At 40.1% G+C, this 20,989-nt stretch overlaps 1 protein-coding gene across 8 annotated transcripts in view; it reads right to left on the bottom strand.

Moving 5' to 3' along the window:
- Positions 1–20,438, bottom strand: part of vps13b (vacuolar protein sorting 13 homolog B) — a 260,425-nt gene extending 239,987 nt beyond the window's left edge. For 6 of the 8 annotated variants that reach the window (XM_076040760.1, XM_076040763.1, XM_076040755.1 and 3 more), the window contains exons 1-8: positions 20,295–20,438; positions 19,313–19,471; positions 17,940–18,083; positions 8,172–8,289; positions 5,629–5,796; positions 4,790–4,971; positions 4,337–4,511; positions 498–763 (exon numbers count right to left, since the gene is read on the bottom strand). In XM_076040760.1, the coding sequence (XP_075896875.1) occupies positions 498–763; positions 4,337–4,511; positions 4,790–4,971; positions 5,629–5,796; positions 8,172–8,289; positions 17,940–18,083; positions 19,313–19,459 (1,200 nt within the window). In that variant the 5' untranslated portion in view covers positions 19,460–19,471; positions 20,295–20,438. Of the gene's footprint in view, positions 1–497; positions 764–4,336; positions 4,512–4,789; positions 4,972–5,628; positions 5,797–8,171; positions 8,290–17,939; positions 18,084–19,312; positions 19,472–19,787; positions 19,903–20,290 lie in introns of those variants that run through there. The other 2 variants (XM_076040757.1, XM_076040758.1) reach the window with 2 other exon arrangements.
- Positions 20,439–20,989: the final 551 nt, after the last annotated feature.

Here is a 20,989-nt window from a genome sequence, read left to right as displayed (position 1 = left end):
ACACCCTGTCAAATATACACTGACACTCGTACACACACAGAGGCAGTAATGTGATCTTAAGTGCCTCAACCTGAGGGGAAATGCAGACCATTTCCAACAATTCTGAGCAACCAGCTAGGATTAAAGTTTGGGATCCATTTCTGAATAGTCATCATACCATGTGTGATGTTTTAAACATTAACGTGACCCCGGCACCAGTTAGTGGTTAAAGTACCTCCACTGTACCACACATGGAGACAAAAAGATTTTTTTACGTCCTGGGGATCCGGCTGTTCTTACTTGGAAATTCAAGATGCAGGGGTGGTAAGAGCGGTGGGGTTGTTTCACAATAAAAGTAAGAGGAAAAGCTTTGCACAGCTAAATATAACCAGAAACCTCCTGAATAAATGACCTGTTGAAAACATCTAGCTTTAGTATTGCAATACAGGAAATATCTCTTATTAATTCAAAGCCTGCTTGTGCCGCTAACAAATTTATTTTTCTGAAACATCTTATACCTTGAAAGTAACTGAAGCCTTGGTGCAGTAAAAGCCGATAGACACAATGGGGTCTTTTGCTGTGTGTTGCAGGTGACTGCTGGGGATGCTCCCTGAGTCATGCTGCTGGTAGACACCTTCTTCACCCTCATCCTCAGCACCGACAATAGCCGGGACGAACGACCAGGCCCACGAGACCCAACCCTCGTCGGCATCCTCTGACATCATGTACTGGTCCGGGCTCGGGTACTGGCTGGAGCCTGGGCTTTCCATGTCCACATCCATCCCTGAAGAGAGAAAAACCTTGCTTAACTTATGCAGGTGTGAGAAGAGGTGGAAAACCATTTTGTAACATTAGATGGTTGAATACTTGTCGAGTAAGAGTCACATTAGCACAAGGGGCATTCTACAGAGTGTCCCTCATACTTATTAGAAAGCAGTTTCCAACCAACAAAATGAATGTTATAACATAATAATATATTAACAACAATCAATAACACATCAATTAATCCAGTACTACAAACTAGACCAAACTAGAAGATTGAATAAGGACACAGCAGCTTCCAGAGAGAGATGGCGAGAGAGAGCGAGAGAGACTCCAGAGTATCCGTACGACCACAGTGTCTGAGTTGAACTCCACAAAACAGGTCACTTCCACAACTGCACACAGTGTGGTTCTCGATGACACAGGTATCCTGATCTAACAGACAGCAACGAGCCATGCTTGTGGGTGGAGGCGCAGGTTATTAAAACGTAATTGAGGGCCTGTACAAATTTGCCAAAGGAAGCTGACTGATTGGTCGCCAACTTGTTCACCTGGACAAACCCAACAGTGTTGACGATATGTCCTGGCTGGGAACCAGGCGGAGAGCGGAATAGAGCTGGGGAGCGAGGGAGCAGATTGATTTAAACTGAACTGTCTTCATGTACCCGTGGCTGTGGGAATAGGAATGAAAGGAGCCGACAGGCTTGGCAACAACAACAACAGAAAAATTACAAGCTGTCATGTAGCCACTTGGTTTCTTAACAGCAAAATAGCCCAAGTGTCGAGGATGAACATGATCATGGTTTCCCGAAACTCGAAGAAATACCCTGATGGCTGACAAAACCCCGGGAACCCATCACATAGTGTGTGTTTCTCACACACACACACACACACACACACACACACACACACACACACACACACACACACACACACACACACACACACACACACACACACACACACACACACACAGGAAGCTGATGTCAATACATAAGAATTTGTAATCCCATTCCTTGCAGCTTCACGTCCCCTGTAAGAAAACAATACTGTCCATGAGGTCACAGCTCAGGAATCCCACAGGCTAAGGCAGCGAAAATGATGACACATTTTAATTAAATATTTCACTTTGTGAATTGGCAGTTGGAAATCCCATGTTATGGCTTCTTATCCCTCCTGCCTTCCTCAACTCTCTGTCCGAGTCTATCTGTCAATTCATCGTTTTTTTGTTTAGTTTGGTTTTCACTCCTTGTCGGCCTTTGAGGTGTCAGTTCGTCAAGTTAAGCTCTTCTGCTTCACGTCATACCCTGATGGGGCCCTCATGACTTCTGAGGCAATAAAAGTAACAGCACAATTAGCAAACAGTAAAAACAAAAGTGTTCAGGAAGTACACCCACACCTGTTTCACTCTGCATTTAGGTAAACCCTGTATCTTTTTTTTTTTTTTTTTACTAAAAAAAAATAAACAAAAAACAATTCAATTCAGTAACATTGCACACAAAAATGTGACGGTCTATTTTGGGGATCTTGACATGTTTTCTGGAGTCCAAAGTCTCTAGTCAACAGTGTAACTGTAACCTAACCAGAGCGCAGTGAGCGGAAATCTTAGTGACAGTGAGGCCGAGGGAGGGAAAGACTGAGTGAGAGAAGGCACTGCCCTGGCAGACCAGTAGATGTCCCTCTATGTTTACACAGGGAGACAGCGATGCTTACCTGACCACTGAAAAAAAAAAAAAAATCCTGTCTGAAGCAGGCACATGCTCACAGCCAAAAAACTGCTTGATGTTTTTCCCAGTGGCAGACATTCTTTAGAATACATCTTATTTTTCAAATCAAATTCTTTCAGTTGATGTAAAAGAAGAGAACTCTGATGTTCAAATGTTCAGCACGTTTTTCTTTTCACAGTATCTTCCTGGCATAAACATCCAAAAGTGTCCGAGTCAAATTAAGACAGCAACAGGAAGTTTGTATGAAATGTACTTAACACCAAGAGTGATAAATCATAACATGACTTTATGAGAGGCAAAAAATTGGAAGACACATGAGACGCACTTCTGTAGTATTCAGTTGATAATTCAACAAATTCTTGCTGAAACCAAATCACCCAACTCCAAATTTGTAGTTGGCAAGATTTCCCGAAAAGTTAAAAAAAAAAAATATATATATATAGGAACTAAAGAAAGTAGGAAATCTATCAGTCCAAACCTACATTTGTGAAAATCCTCAAACACTATTTTTGTGACAACAATGGTTTCTCACAAACCTATAAACTATATAAATATATAGGTTTGTATATGCGGCTTCCATGCTCAAATTAAAAATAACTGAGTAGGAGCCCTATATACACTGTTTGTTACAATTCAGCTTTTTTTTCCCCCTTCATTCCATTATTTCTAAAACTAGAACACTGAAAATCACAAGTTCGGAACACGCCAGAATTCACACAGCCACCAGTTCCAGCATGCAAACACGCCCCCCGCCCACCACTACAAGCAAGTTTCTTCACTCTGTCGATTACTTCCAGCACACCACGATCTCGGGGCGCTCAGGTTCCAACTGCTGGTCCCCTCTTGTATATTTTTGTGATGGGATACTAATTCATTCTCGGAGGCTCTGCATAGCAGCAGCATGACACCGACTTTTTACATCTGGCATTGGACACCGAAGTGGAAGCTGCGCCAACTTGCAGTTCCAGTTCCAGGCCAAGAGGCAGGGAGCAAGTTTAGCGGGACTGAGGGAATGTTCTGTACTGTGTTGGGCTGCTGGCTTCCCCTCTGCCTACTTTGTCCCTTTGTCAAAATTTTCCTCCGGTTGCCACAGACACTGATTGAGTCCAGTGGGAAGTGCAACTGGATCACGCTCTATTTGAATGTAATTAGGATAAGCATTCGTGGAAAAACGACCAAGGTGTTCAAATGACTTTTTTTTTTCTGTCTGGGGCTAGCTGTGTGAAATGTGAGTTTGTCGGCCTGCTTTTGCATGTGGCACACTTTCGAGAGGGGCCGACTGCATTTTGCAGGGTTTTGCCAAGCTTCTGGGTGAGTGTGATCCTACCGTGATCTAATCAAAAAGACCCTGCCCGTGTTTGATTCATTCCCGTTTCTTTTCTTCTTCCCATTCTTTTCCTGCCTTTGTCGACATGTTGGGGTTTCAGGCTTGATGACAACAGTCTGTGCCGAGTTAAACACTCAAACTTTTGTTTGTGGAAAAAGCAGGAGGAGCACAACAAGCTTTAAGTGGTGTTAAATGCTGTTAGTAACAGCAGCATGCGGACAAAAATAGCCCGTCAGTAGACCAATGCAATGTGCAGGGTTCCTTGAGATGAAAATGCTTTGTTTTTGAAGGGGGGTGGGGGGGTGTATCAAAGCATTTGTATGGTCTGATGGCTCATTTACCACTTCAGGGGGCTGTACCGCATACTGTCTGAGAACCATATGGACACAATGCTACATTCCTTTGAAAGATTAGCTTTGGCTTAAATACATGTGTATGTCAATATAAATATTTATGCACCTATAACTTTTTGTAGTATCTCCACTACACAAAGTCACATAAACTGAGAGACATGAAATGGTCCCTTATCTTCCCAGCTCACCAGATAAAAGTGCCCCCGGCTCCCTGACAGGACTGGGCCGCTCTTCTCCATCACCCTCTTTTTGTCCTCCAATCTCCCCATAGTAGAGGGCAATGATCAGCTCCAAGATACGGATAAACATTGGTAGCTGCTGATCAGTGATAGACAACTTCAGGCTTTCCACCATTGTCTGGATCTGTGAAAATGTTGAAAATAAGATTATTAATGGTTCCAGTGGTAATCCATTCAATCTTTCAGCAATTTACTGACAGAGAGCAAATAATCCATGAGGTTGTAGATTTCATTCCATGAAGGAAGATCATTTTATAGCTTTTGGGACTTTCAATCTACACACAACAGTTTGTTGTTTTGCTGCCAACAAGTGATACTATGGAAAGTACCACTTGTTGGTACAAAAAGTACTGATACATTAACGCCAAATTCTAACAGTATCATGCTTTTGGAGCTGCTTACTTTAATAACAGATGGAATCTTAGAGTTAATGTTGTCGTAGGTGAAATGAAGGCGTGTTCTGTAGGAGCACTTGTAAAGCAGTGGGTCCTGGTAAAACTCAATCTTCCCGCTGGCATTGCGCTTGTCCAGGCACACTGTGCAGTCGGCAAAGTTTATAACTTTTCTTAGGACCAACTCTGGGGCTTCATAGAAAGAACGAAAGAAAGAAAGAAAGAAATATCATTGGAGTAACTGCAATATAAATGTATACAATTATAAAATTAAAATGCAATAAACAATCGGCTGCTGTTAGAAGAAATCAAGAATGTGTATAACTTGCAACGCTAAGAGGGTCTTGACAGTAAAATATTGTTTTCATTTTAAAAGTTTTCATTGATCATACATTTTTGATATTGCTATATTTACTCACAATTAATTATTAATGACCATATAAACAAATTATAGGGCTTCATTCAAGAAAAGACAATGAAACCAGAGACTGTCCATCAATGACAGATATGTGAGTATCAGACTTTGGTTTACCAGACAAAAACTCGCAGGTATATATTGGCTGGTTTAATTTCAGTCATATTATTACTAAATCTGTTATTAAATTTTGTCCTCTAACCAAGAATGCAGGCCAAATACATTCCACCGTATCCAACAGGCTGACGAGACAATTAAAAAATCTGACAGCTGACTTTCAGTATGTACTCGAACGAGAGCGTTAAAGTTGAAATGTGTGTTTGACCCGAGTTTGAACTAACTAAATTAAACACTTATTGTAATTTATAGTGTCTTGTCTGCGTGGATTTACTAGTTAATCCCACTTGCAAGGAATGTAAGCAACTACTGCTCACCGGTGATGTCCATGAAGGCCCTCTCCCATAGGTCGTCCACGGTGTAGCACTCTGCAGAGGTAATGTTGACTGACAGCACGATGTCATCCTCCACATACTTCAGGATCAGGTTGTTGACCACAATGTTTACGTTGTTCACCACGCGCCTTATCAGGCTTTGCACGTAACCTACAGAACAACAAAGACGCACACGAGAAACAGGACATTTGGTAGGATGTCACTCGGGATCTCTAATAACAAAACAATAAACATAATAAACTTTGTGTTTCTATGCAGTCAAACAAAAAAAGTGTAGCACACATTGACAGATGTGGTAAGACATAGATAGAATTGCTGTGCCACGTGCCCTTGAAACAAACTCTTCTAATGGAAAGAAATGTACAAGCAGGGTGAGAATCAAGAGGGGTGGTGTGCTAACAGACAATGAGAGGGTGAGAGGTCTAACGGACTGAGTTTCAACAGAGCTGGGGGAGGTATCCTGCCGTCTTCCTGGTAACTCCTGATAGCCATAGTGACACAGGAACAGAAGCTTTGCAGGAAAACATACATGGTAAGGTCATTACTCACACAAGTATGAAAGAACCAAAAAAATACTACAGACAGGGGAGCTTTGACCATAAAATATGGAAATGTATGGCAATAAATTCTCCAAACTGAAGGACCAATGGTATTATTCATTTCTCCCATGAACCTTAAAATACAGTCATTACATGCTAAAACATATAAATGTTTAATGCTTTTCCCTTATTTTCCAAAGAAAATGTTTGTCTTCCTGTATCAACAAGTCTGCCCGGGGCACAGCAGGAGAAATAACTGGGGCGAATGAAATGGTGCTGTTGTTGAAAATATTTAGGTGAAATAGTTAACCGCTCTGCCGTTTGCACACAAAATACGAACTTAATCCAATTGACGCAGTTCTTTAAGACGCGGTTGCTACATGACCAAACAGAGTGGGAAGAAATGTACGAGAAAAGTGCGTTTGCGACATTTGAGTGCTGCAAGCACTCGTGCACTACACGCAAGCATGTCCCCATCGGTGTGAGGACCCGACAGCTCTTTCGTAAAGCACGCATGTGGTGTGCGTGCATGCACGCGGTTGTGAGGGTCAGTCGGAAAGTGCTGCCGCACCTGCAGCCTGGGCAGTAAAACCAACTCTTTACCTCCTGCTATTTTCCTCTCTGGATCTAATTTACCCGTGTCAGTGCGTCTCTCTTTTGCCCTCACAACTCAGTGGCACTTGTTACAACTTCTTCTGCTTCGCCCCCCCCCCGCTCTCGCGAGTCTGGGACCCCCAGTTCATCTCTCTGCAAGCCATCATGCAGCTCTGAACTTCTGTAAACAATTGACACAGCCAGCACCTGTGCTGTGGCCCACAGGGAAGGCGCCTACTTAAAACTGTTCAACCATAAAATGACTGGGGGCGGGGGGGTAAGCGGCTTCTTGACGTGATCTCAGAAAAGGCAAAGCCTTCACTATGCAATATAGGAAAGAAATACCACACCTGCCGTTCCCACACTCTCACAATTTTTGTGGATTTGTGGAAAATATTAGCAGCTAATAGTCTTGCCCATTATTAGTCCATTAGAGTTATGAGCACATTGGAGAATACACTTTAATATATTTAGCATATAAAATTCTAAAAAGTACAATTATTTAAGATGTTCAGTTAAGCTACGGTGAGAAACCTTTTACAAGTTTTGTTAACTGGAGTTTTATGATACAATCTCCTTTTTTACAATACTGAAGGCATACTCTCAAGAACACACACACACACACACACACACACACACACACACACACACACACACACACACACACACACACACACACACACACACACACACACACACACACCCTGAAGGAGCAGAGACGTAATGTATTCAAATTGCAATGTAACATAACAGTTCAAAGTTAAGTAAAAAAGAGCGGTCGTGTTCAAATTGCTAATTTAAGCGTTAGTTTTAGAATCAAGAAAGAAAAAAAAAAGACAATGGTAAGTCGCCTTTTAAAATTCCTGAAGCAAACTTCTCATGTCTATATTTTGAAAACATATAATGTATTAAAACATTTTTTTTTTTAAAAGCCCATTCAATGATACTATTTTTTTCCTGCATAAATTCTGCATTAAATGTGCTATATTGTGCCTTGATACCGTTTTCTTTATGTTTCTGTATGAGAAAAAAAGGCTACACTTCAAACCCAAACGTGTATTGTAGGTTACAGTATAGTGCATCAGTGAAGCTGACACGGAATCCTTGGCCCCTCGGGAGGCTTGTAGTCGAGTGGCCTTGTTGATAAGAACTAGCGGAGCGTGTGATGCATTACCGACACATTTCCCTGGCTGATTTACTCTTCCTTGGAATAATATTAATGTGGCACTCAGACACACTAACTGCCTACTCACTGTAGGCATCTCGCTGCTAATAATTCCATGGATTAGTAACAAAATATATTGCCTTGACCAAAGAGTTTGTGTGAATATCTCCAGATCTCTGTGTTACTGTATGCTGTTGTGTTTTGCGGGTCCTGAGGCTATTACTCACCTGATGGCAGGTCGGGGTCACTGGGGGCTGCCTGCTGGAGGCGGCGGGGCTTGGCCGCAGCCTTGGAACTATCAGACACACTTCGACTCGTGGAACTAGAGCCACTCTCATGGTCATCCTGATGAAAATGAAGACATTTCTCAATTAAAAAAAATATTGAGTACACCTATTTCTTTGCAAGATAAACAATCCTTTAATGTAAACATTGTTTGGTGTATTGATCGGTGCAGAATTTCAACTACCAAGAAGTGTCTTTTCCTACTGAAGAAACGAATATGTCTAAGAAAACATTTTTGTTTAAAAAAAACAAATGATTGAACAATAACCGACTAAAACTAGGCCGAAGACAATCTCTTTATTTGAATAAAATAGAAAGGATAATGTGATTTATGTTGCTCAAAAAAATATAATATTGTGTAGTTTTTTCAACAGTAAAAATAAAAACCATTAATACTTTTTTGATGAATCTATATTTATGTCTTCTTGAAATTCCACATCCTAAAGTCAATATGGTAGAGAAAACTCTTATTAATTACCCATTGCAGTAGCTTCTCCTGCGTTTTACTAGCAAATGTTATAAATGCTCATGATGGAAAAATATTAAATCTGTCTACTTGCTGCAGGGCAAATTACTGGTGTATATGACAAAACTAAATAAACCACATCACACGCTGCGCAGTGAAATAAGGAGGGATTAGTAAAGCGTAAGCTTCCCACTAACCCTCCTCCCATCCCCATTTAACAGCTATCTCCAAGGACTCCACAAATAAACGCTGGTCCTTGGATGAGAGGGCTGAAGGACTCTCCTCCACAACAGCACATGTCATCTGCAACCAGAGATTCCCTGTACCTCCCCTGTTAAGCCCAGGAATGCAAGAACAAGATCAGCGTGTGCGTTTCTGTGTACACGCAGGAAAGATGAAAAATTGTCCGTCTCATTTGAGATGAGGCCGAGTCTAAACAATATGATTTAAGATCCGGGATGAGGAAGATTTAATGGTTTAGCTCTTTACCTCTTCTGTGGTCATTTTTTCAAAAGGTGCATAATAACAACAGGAGCTGATGGGGACAAAGAGTTGAGGATTCGTAAAACTGTGGTTGTGTTGACATTAAAATTCAAAGATAAAAAATTTGCCAAGCACTGAAATTGGGGGAAAGCATGCCAAGGTGAGCCAAAAGTCTCTCCTCATCCTGTGTCAACTCTAACAGTCCCAGTTTGCATTTAGAATTCTATACATGCACATATTAATGTATACGCAAAAAGGCAAATAAGAACACAGAGCTACAATTTTTTCAGAATAATCGCAAGTGCCGCATACATTTCACGTACATAAAACTACACAAATTAGACAAATCATAACTTTATAATACACATAGTCTCTGTGGAATCTTCATATTTAAGATGCGGAAATAGTGCATAGCTGGCAAAAACACCAATCCTGTAGCAAGTACTGGAAGGAAGTTAAAAGGCCAGATGAGAGAAGCTCTGGCAGAAATATTTACACCCAACTTCAGTGGTGGGTCGTTGTTGCTGGCCTGCATTACGCACGCAGTTTTCCTCCGTTAGTGAGAGGGAGGAACAGGCAAACCAAAAATGAAGGAAAAATAAATACTTTATCGGCCCTCCAAAGAACAAAGACATGCAAACAATGTGCACTTGACTAAAAATGGCTTAACTTTCAGATAAGTTAAAATGAGAAAGACTCACACAGTGATGCTTTTCAGTTCACAACTTGGCACATTTACACTAAAAGTCATCTACCACCCACACGGAATCTAATACCTCTACCTAAAGGGAAGCCTTGGCCAGCGTGCAAAGAGTACACTTAGCTCTACAACTCAAAACTGCCACGGAAACCCCACCACTGCCAAATTTGGTAGTAGAACAATTACGCTCTCCGTGTCACTGTGGGCACTGAACAATTCTCAGGAGGCAAAAAAAAAAAAAAAAATGCCTTTTCGGAGGAAAAGCCGTCTGATAAATGAAGCCTGCCTCAGCTGCTGCTGGGTAAACTGATATCTCTAATGCCACAGTGGAGGGACTAGAAACGGGGGGTTGGTTCCCCTACAGGCATGTCAACTCAAAAACATAAAAATGTTTAAATTAAAAAAAAAAATAAAAAATAAAAAAATGTGAGGCAAATTGACGGGAGACAAAAAAATCCAAATGTGATATGAATTAAAGTGAGAATTAAGAGTCGCTCAAAGGGAAGCAAGTGTATGGAAGACTTGAAGACGACGGGACTCGCATGGGGAGGCAAAAAAAAGGCAGCGGCCTGTGAGTGACAGGCAGTGTGGACCCCCTACTCAGAGGGTAAGTGGGCACCCTTGAGGGGTTAGGGCAAAGGAAGGCCAGACCTGACCTCTGTCCTCCTGCAGACGTCTGGCTCAGTCAGGGACCAGGAACCAGAGTTGAGTCTGCCTGTGGGTTCACGTGTGAACTGCACAAGACCCCAGTTGGTATTGATTTTATTGTTCAGTGTTGCTGAAACGGACCTATAAAACTCAAAACATTTTCAAGAATTGCCCAACATCACATAGATTGACAATTGATGGGGGGTGCTGCAAGGGATCACAGCAGGGTAAATGTGCTCTGTTGTTGTTGTTTTTGTTTTTTTTTCCTCTGCGAGTAGCTGACAACATCATGCTGACATCAAAGCTGCAGAGTCGGGGAGTGGAGGCTAAACTCCTATTGAGTAACAAAACAAATGAGAGAAACCCCACTAGTCCTTATCAACGGCAGCTCCCCTCGCCCCACTTCACAAACATCCACGTGCTCGGCGACGAGTTCAGGCAGTGTCCCAGGGTCCAGAGAGCGCCCTCCTACGGGAAGATCCAGCAATCATCTCGTCTTCAAACAGCAATTCTTTCTGTGTAACTACCTCCCCAGGCGTGGTAGCATGATGTCATTATATTTAGTAAGGTAAGATAAATCAGTCTAATTAACTGCCAATACTGTGGCAGCCAACCGTAGTCTAATAAGTTTAACTAGTCAAATTTATCACAAAGCATTTTCCCTGCATTTCCCGGAATTATTGTTGCATACACGTTGAACAAAAATCAAACTGTTGAATTATACAGCATGAATAAAATGAATTAAATTAAATTAAATGGTTTGCCAGCCCTTTCTTTGACACTTCCGAAACCCAGTGATGACGACAACATTAGAAAGCAAATTGAACACGAGCACATCTCAGTTGGCTCAGGTTACCCTTTTTTAACATTTCTCGGCTTCCCGCGTATCAATCAGCTCAACTGAAGTCAGCTGCTAATGAGTTTTTAATGAGACTGAAACAAATGCAAAAAGCAAATTGCACTGTGATTAAAGACAGAAGGTTCATTTTCTCCTCAAATGAAGCTATACTAGAAAGATTCTTAACACTACGCCCTGTACCCGGCTAGTTGTATACATGTACCAACACAGCAAGCCACAAACACTCAAATACTTTTGTTCATTCCCACACGCACACACGTCCACAAGAGCCATACTACAGCTGGATTCCATGGTAGGTTGGAGGGATTAGAGACTAAAATGAACCCAGATGCATATCACGTTGTGTGACATTGTGAATAATTATCTCAATGAAAACAGGTCATTACAATTCTCTCACTCATGCTCTCACTTCCACATGACAGACTTTCACATGAAGACAGTCCGCTTGTATTAGTAAGCCTTATTTTCAGGTTTAAAAGATTGAAAAACTAAGTTTCCAACTACTTATTACAGAAACAATAGTGCAACCCAAAAGTACATTTGTAGAATTAGCGAACACGAAGAGGATCGGCGTTGTTTCAAACATCTGGAAGAGCAAAGCGTAACACTAAAGGTATTATAGTTTCATTTCAGAAGGCCAAAAATGTGGCATGTTTCTTAGAAAAGAGACCGTGCCCAAAGAATTAAAAAAGCACTGCTGACGCAATTATTTAAGTTTTTTGCCAAGAGTGCCGGAACTGTACCCAAGTAAAACTGGCTGTGCTTAATATCTGGCTCCAACAAGCCTGCGGTATTAATGACGACAAGCCGAGGTCCGAGTAATGGATCTGATCTATGAGGAGCTGCAAGAGAATTTCAAACTTTATTCTAATTCATTACACTCCTTAACAAGTTAGTACCTGGGAAGATGCAATTGTTGTGTTTTTTTTAACTTGCATAGATGCTTATCAAAAGGTTGCTGCTCGATCTACTCCAATATTAAGGAGAGGTTAGCAGTAAGAATACTGCAGTTTAATATTACACCCGGTATTAAGTATTTTCACTGCGACAGCAGTTATTGTAGATCACTGCAGTCAGCGTCAAGACGCAGCTGCTAACCACGTCTTTCAGCAATCTATGCTATAACGTGCACTGTACAACCGCTACACAACCCTGCTGCTTTTCCCAATCTGGCCGATTTGCTATAAACGCAGTCTAACCAGAAGTAAAAATAAACAACTGAAAGTTGAAATTGCCATTTGTGCACTACTGAAGCAGCCACACCTTTTGAAAAGCAAAAAAATTTGAAAGAAGAAATATCTGGCTAATATTGATTGACAAAAACCATTGATATTAAGCCATTGAGTAACTTTTCCACTATTTCCCTTGGAAGAAAAGATGGATGTGAGTTTGAAAGAGTTATCGAAAGAATACTGGGACAAAACAGGAGTCACCTAAGAGTGTGTGTGTGTGTGTGTGTGTGTGTGTGTGTGTGTGTGTGTGTGTGTGTGTGTGTGTGTGTGGCTTTGAGGGTTAGGGGGTGTTAAAAGAGAAGGACACCGAGAGAATGGGAAAGAAGAAGGAGAAATTGTTCCTGATTTAGATCTGAGGCTCTGGTCCTTCAGATGTCTCCATCAGCAAACCACAAGTCCAGGCTGAGCATGTGAGGCATGCTGCTTACACTGGCACAGCCACCCCCAATGCTAATGACTGCAATGTGTTAGGCTACAATAAAAATAAAAAAAAAGTTCCACAAATGGGGGGGGAGAGAGAGAGAGAGGGGGAGAGAGAGAGAGGGAGTTAGAGAGAGAGAGAGAGAGAGACACACACACACACACACACACACACACACACACACACACACACACACACACACACACACACACACACACACACACACACACACACACACACACACACACAAGGAGACAAGAAAAAACATATGACACACATCCATGGGAGCATTCTAAACAGTTAACCAAATCCATTATTCGATTCAATTAAATTGGGTTTCAATGTTGTTGGTGTTGTTATTTTTTTAAATTGTGACAATAATAAGAACAAGAACTTCTGATGGATGGATGGATGGATGGATGGATGGATGGATGGATTGCTGACTCGTTTCTTGCTCCTTAAAATCGCAGCGATCTTCTACAAACTAAATACTGATGAGCAGGAATGGGCAGGGCCGAGGCTGCCAATATACTGCACACACGTGAGGAATCCATCACTGGGTGCCATTCTCCAACTGTCATCAAATACTGGCTTTACTCATTTCGCTAATAGGGCAAGTTTGCGATTTGTAGAAAAAACAACAAGGGTTAAATAAACAAAAAGTGAAAAAAAAATTGTTGAAGTGAAGATGTAAAAACTATTGTACAACTTAAAATTTTAATTAGATAAATGCTGCCTGCTTCTTCGTATTTGTTAAATGAATAAAATGTAGATTTTTTTAAATTAATATTAATTGGTAAGGTCGTTAGTTTCAAGCTTGTTGGTGTTTTTACATATTTCTCTTTGAAGAAGCTGAAAATGTGAGGGATATCACCTACAGTTTCCTCAGAGTCTGTCTCCTCCGTCGTGAAGAGGAGGCCCCACTACACTGATAATCAGATGGAATTACGGTGCAGTCTCTGTAAGCTATTTGCTCCATGTGAGCTGGAGAATCAAAGGCAAGATTTCCGGATCGTATAGAGACTGAGATTATCCAGTTTGTGCTATCTGATTACAAACTTCCGCAGGCTGTTTTCTTCTGTTTGTTCGACTTTTTCCGACCGTTTTGGTAAAAGATAAGCTGCAGAGGCACAAGTAAAGCGAGTCTTCATTTATCAAATGCACACAAATGCATCACATACATTTTATGTAATATAGCCCTCTTTAACAACAACTTCAAGACATATTTATGCTCTGTTGTGAAAAATCTTTTGTCTTAATCAAACCAAAAGGCAAAGCTCATCTACAACAGGCAACCAACAAAAGTTGCAAACATTTCACACGTTCCATGATTCCAATTATGTGGTATAGGGGCCTAAACTTGGATGGATACCAAAACCACATGTGAAAACAGTAGACTCAAGATGATAACTGTAATGCCTGCTGAAAGTATGTATTGTGTCTCAACTACAGTACATTAAAATGGATCACGTGTTTGTAAAAAAAAAAAAAAAGTGCACACATTTATCACATCAAAACTTCTTAAAACTTCTTAAAAGGGTCTTAAAAACTACAGTGCTCCATGTCCACAGTAGAATTAAGGAATTCAGATCCTTTATTTCAGAAATGGAAAATGCTAAGTGGACTGCACTGCACATAGCGCTTTACAGCACCTTCACAGATGTACTGAAGTGCGGTGGTGTGCAGCCTTATAAATAATTTAAAAGGAAACCACAAGATGAAAATGCATACACACATACATAACCGTACATCCAATCAATGGGTCTCAGAAGCACCTCGACAAAAAAAAAATCCTGAGGCAATGCATCAATCAGAACCTCCACATAAGTGGCAAATCCACTGAATATCCATAAATGCTCCTTAAACAGTTTGCTAGACCAAAACCAGAACGTCTTTTCAGAAAAAAATACTGTATTGCTTTGTAATTAAAAAAAATAATGTCAATGCATTATGACCACCTGCCACTGCAGTCTAGGCAGGTCCTCACCCTCTTTGCTAACAAACAACTTGTTTTCAGCATTCTGGTCTTCCAAATGTCAAAGATATAATATATTAATGGCATCTGATGTATTTCTAATTATGACATCTAATCTTGTCATTACTTGTTAGTGGAAAACCGCCTTGGTTTGAGTCTACCAAAGAGTTTATTTGTGTAGTTAAAGGAAAACCTAACGCAAAATGCCCCACATCACATGTAAGGACTCGTCCTCCAATTCCAGTTGAAAAAGAATGAGGACAAACCACACGAAAAAAAAATACAAAACAACAACAAAACATAGAAACAACAAATTACAGAACATTAAACACAAGTTATTGGTTTGAAAGTTCTCTCTTTTTGTAAAATTACTACTAAAACAGATGACCATACTTTTTGGATTGCAATACTTTCGCCACTTCAAGACCCCATTACAACTTATTTTCGGCAATTAAACTGTCAGCAGGAGCTGTAATCTCCAAGTGCTGCTAAACACCCACATTTGCTGGAAACTATGATTATGAGTTGTTCTTGGTGCTTCGCAGACAGGTCCTCCTGAGCAATTTGAATATAATAGGCAGTTCCTCTCAAGAGGAAACGCAAACATTACAATGGTCCAAATAATTACGGTGCAATTACACAACACTTAATGAACTTCGAAAGTCCGTACGGATGTTTTTACTAGGCAACGCTGAGGCTTTAACAGTAATTATGAAAACAAACTTTATTAATGATATCATTTATCATGTCCACACTTTAGCCATCTAACCCTGTTCTCTTTTTCTACTGGACAAAAACTGAATTAAATGTAAGATTTTCCATAAACAGACCAATTTTCTCCCTCTTTCTGAATCAAATGGGCGATCACATCAATAATGAAATGAGGAGATGTGTCATTACCTAAATTCTGTTTGTATGGAGACTTAACTCTCTGTATCCCAGGAAGAATATGAGTACGACAGGATCAGGGACTCACATGTGTAACAAGTATATCTACAATTGCAAGTGCCTCTGCAGAGATATTGCAGCTTTTAAATGTTCCATCATTGTTAAGAGTAAGACTAAAAAGTAAGTACATATATTAGACATATCGAGAGTGCATTGGAATGCACGAGCATTTCTTTGGTTACCGACACAGAAGCCAACCCCCTTCCTTCCCCTTTACTCACAAAAGTCTAGCAGCTCATTTTGATTCCACAGGCCTGGCTGTACTGCACGGAGTCTGGATCTATGCCAAATTATGTCTCAAGGGTGCACATACCCCTGAATAATTTGTCCAAGTGCCATTTGCAATTTCTCCAAAAACTTTTTTTCTTGACTGGAAGTCTTTGAGAACACATCTGTAGCAAATAGCTGTTTTTGGACTACATGCGTTACACCAACACAGGTCCTAGTAAATGCCCTAAAGTTGTGAATGAGCCATAAAAAACTACTTTAAACTTTGTCAGACTTGAAACCCGACCCCAGAAGCAGTAGCCACCTGTATGCTACTTATATTTACCATTAGCTCAAGGCAGCTCAAGCTCATGTGTTAGAGTTTCTTGCTTTTTTGGCTGGTCTGTGTAATTAGATGTAATTGACTTCCCTTGAAATGTGTTTCTTCTGCGACATCTGGCCTAAAAACTTCCTCCTTCCCATAAAAAGGCCAGAGCCAAACACTTTCAATTTTGCAAATTGCAAAGGTGGCAATGGTAGAACTTGGTACTACTGGATAGACAAATTTAAGAAGAATCCCTTCACACCATACGTAAATAATTAAAACATGAACTTGAATACTTGAAATTAAAGATTGGGCTCTCAATTTTAATTCAACAACTAAGTTTATTTATAAGAATATTATTCAGGGACTTTTTGCATTAAATGGTGTTTCAGCATTCAGAAAGAGTCAAGCAACCTATTCAAGAAATACATTGTGAATAATAATTTATATCCCAACCCTCCTAACCTAATCAGTCTTTAACAGAACTAATACTCTTGCCAGATCTGCAAAATATTTCATGTGCATGTTACTCTGTCAGGAGGTTTGAGTGAACCTATTAACCGGGATACTTTAATGGCAACTCCAGGAATTCAAAATTCAAAAGAATAATAAGAAAACGGTGGAGATCATAATACGCTATTGTTTGTCCGCCTAATCTTAGAAAGGTACAAAAATTAATGTAAAGCCAAAGACCGATGTAATGAATCGCTTAGAGCCAGAAGAAACAAAGTTTTCACTGACAAACAGGAAAACTTTAATACCGACTAATGGTCTTTAATGCCAACAGAGACCCAAGGAGATCAACCAATAATTCCCTGGTGGGTCAGTGCTGCAGCTCACCACTCCCTCAGGGGACGGGTTAAATGCGGGGGGACAAATTTTGAACCCATCAGGATGTGACAATCAGTGGGACTTAACCTTTAATCTTTGAAACCAACTTGCAAGAAATTAGGTCTTGCTGCATCCCCCACTTAAGTACAGTACTACTCTGTCATTACAAGACTGTGGTTAAGTTTTACATTATTTATGGTGCAATGTAACTTGCCTGGCTGATCATGGATACTACATCTGGAGATATGGTAGGTACCCTTTCAGGAATGTGAAAATTACTGTAAATATAATCTTGGCATATATGTATGGAAAATATCAAATGATGTGGCAGAAGGGTTATCTATCAATTCATCTATTATATGCTACCTTCCTTCTGGGAAACTTTCATTTGCCATTTTTTTCTCCCCCTCCTAACACCACGTCAGTATACAAATAGTGGTGAACAAATACCACGGTGAGTCACCGCTCACGCTAACCACCTGAATAACAGCCTTGATAGGAATGTACAAGAATTTACAGAAAAAGAGGTCTTCCCGCTCGCTATATTATGCTCTTCATCGCTTGATATGATCCTAGCTGTTACGATAAGTTTTATTATACAGGAGAAAGACCAACCTGGGCACCGTCTTTTAACTTGAGGATGCATTCCATGGTGTTGATGGTGATGACGACGGGCTCCGAGCCAAGCTTGGTCCAGGGAACATGAATGCGCAGTTCATGGATGTGACCGCTCATAAATGTAAAGGGAAGTTTTAACTCCTGAAAATATGTAAAGACATAGGAAGGGGTTACCAAAGACTGACAAATGTTTAAAAAGTCTTCGCTACAGTGTTTTGTATGTGGTTTAGTCAAGGCTTTTAAGAATATTAATGATCATCAAAATCCTGTTTGTGGATGAGACAACACACACCACTGCTTGTAGCCTGGTCATGTTCTTATCAAAAGCAAATATCTGATTTGTATTGTATTGTCTTACATACAAGGCCAGTGAAACCAAACTTTAGACATGTGGCTTGTGAAAGTAAGGACAATAAGGAAAAATAAATACTCATTATATTAGAATGAAGCAAAAAAATTATAATAATAAAAAAAAGGCAAAGAAAGGATTGCTCAATGTTATATCAAAATCTGAACATAAATCACACTGTCAGCGGACTGAAAGCTGTTTCCAATGAAAACTTTCATCACAAGATATGTTGGAATAGGTGCTGTTTTGATTTGATATTTCAACAGCAACAACATTCAACAGTGAGGGGAATAAAATGTTTGTATAAACAAAGTTCATACATTACAAGTGCAACAGACAACACCATGTAAAGACCAGTCTAGACATCAAAATATCTCAACAACTGTAACTTCTTAAAAATGGCATTTTATAGACAAATGGTAAATAAACTCTTCTAGTTTAAAACTAAGAAATGTTCAATATATAATCAATAAAGACTTATTACACATACCAAGAAACATTTTTTTTTTTTATGTGTCTTATATATCTGCTAACAGCTAACATGGCAGTTGTCCAGAAATCAGTAGCCTATCTTATCTTGCTGTGAAGTTGACACACTTTATATTTCAAGCAAGTTCAAATTGAATACAGGCCTGTAAATTCAAAGTGTTCAAAACTTTTCAAGGGAAAAGTACGGTAAGAAATCACACACAAGCAGCAGAGCTGGACCATGGCCTTGAGAGAACTCTCAATCAGAGAGAAATGTTCACAAGCTGATTGAGACTATACAGTCAGTCCCTTGAGAGCCTCCATTACAAGTGTGTGCAGTAAATAGTCTATGTATTCTATTATGTTATATTGGCTCAGGAGGAAAACTGACTGGTGCTCATCTCTCACAGTCAAAACATTTGAATGATGGTTCGCATTTGCATGCTGCTGGTTTCAAAGCAAATGCTTCTGATCTATAATGGCTACAAAGAAAACCTTTACTTTACAATTAAGAAAGGTTAAAGAAAGGTTGCGTAAGCATTGATCACAGTACCTGTTCAAGCACATCAAGCCTGAGGTCCAGCTTGCTAAGCACAACATCTCCACCCCAGAGTGACAACTGCAGGTCAGATGGCTTCAAGTTTTTGATGTACTTGTTTACATAGCTCATCAGGAGCGGTGTGACATAGGACTCCAACATCTTGGCGCTGATCTAAAATAAAATAGTAATACAGTAATAATTACGATCAGCATTGTTATCTTTAAAAAAAACACTTAAAATATTTGCATAACATTTTGACATTAATACAGTTCATAAATAATACTGGTTATAGCTTAGTCAGCTCAGGGTGTTTGTTGACGTTTAGTATTTAGTAGATGTGATGTGTTTTGTCTGTTTGTTTTAACACAACAGCAGTTCAATTGCTGTTTTTGAATGTCTTTGTAAATTATTTATTCTACACCTTAACTTCAAAGTTCTACTGCTTCGAATGACTCAACCAGATCTAGGAATTTAGTTCCAAACCTACACGTTTAAAATAGCTGTATTTAAACGTTTCTCCGCATAGTTCCACTCGTCGTCGTCGTTCCGGGCATCTGTCTGAGCATCACCTGCGTGACAGGTGAGCGTTTGGTTTTCATTAACTTAATACGTTTCAGGTGCTGCACTTTAAAGTCACTCAATAATAATTTGCATGACCAACTGACCCAGCCTGGTTGATAACGTGTCGCTACTTTCCCATGTGTTTATGACCACATGAAACACCGCAAGTGGTTAAAGAAATAACTTATCTGTGTAAAGGAAGAACTAGAGCGGTTGTAATAGGTGCAGCGTTGTTATGCGCACTTAGAAATAGAGGAGTAGTTAGCCGCAGAGGCTAACTGTCTTCGCCTTTCCCTCCTGCCGCACACACCACAGCAGCAGAACCTAGAAGCTAAGCTAGCAGCTGCGAGCAAGTGGTCTAACCTTTCCAAGCCAAACCTAAATACAGTTTTTGTTTTTTTAAATGAAACTGAGTGGAAAAAAACTCACTTACGTGTCCCCTGCTTACACTGTGCTGTCTTTTCTTGTATTTAACGTAGACTACAACATTTTAATAACGTTAACTCAACATTATCCATAGCTCTCAGTTCAGCCTAAACGTCATCAGTAAACACCAACGCGGCTTCCGTATTCAGCGTGTTACATTTAAAACTGCAGGAATTAATAGTTTCAATGTTCGGCACGCGTTTGCATCCTGTGTTGGGGGCGCCTGTTTTGCGGTCCATTGCCGCTTACTGCTTTTAACTGAAAAAAAAAAGAAAGAAAGAAAGAAAAGAAAATAGTGGAAGGCTATGCCCAGACTATGGAATATATTAATGTTGTCAGAAACACAGTCCGGTACTTCTACCGTTCTTATATAATCTCCCATGGTTTCTCTGTATCGGTCCTCTGCTGGTGTTGTAAGGTTGTTACCGAATGGCCCTACATTAAGGCATTTTCTTTTCAGTTTATTTCATCTGTGCACATATGTTTCACCGCGCCTCTCTAGTAGTAGTACAATTTCCGATGTACTTATGAAGGTATCACCTCATGCACTTGTCGACACGCCCCTTATCTATATATGGTTGGTGATTCTCACCTTGTACGAGAGAATAGGAAATGAGCTGCTGGCCAATTCCTACAAGGTGTCAACGCCGCGTAAAAACAAATATATATGAATGAAATGTTTATGATACACAGGTAAGATTT

Source organism: Nelusetta ayraudi, unplaced genomic scaffold, assembly GCF_046127955.1.
Source record: "Nelusetta ayraudi isolate G7.1 ecotype Tasmania unplaced genomic scaffold, CSIRO-AGI_Nayr_v1 ptg000063l, whole genome shotgun sequence".
Taxonomy (NCBI): domain Eukaryota; kingdom Metazoa; phylum Chordata; class Actinopteri; order Tetraodontiformes; family Monacanthidae; genus Nelusetta; species Nelusetta ayraudi.
This window is presented reverse-complemented; position numbering and strand designations above follow the sequence as displayed.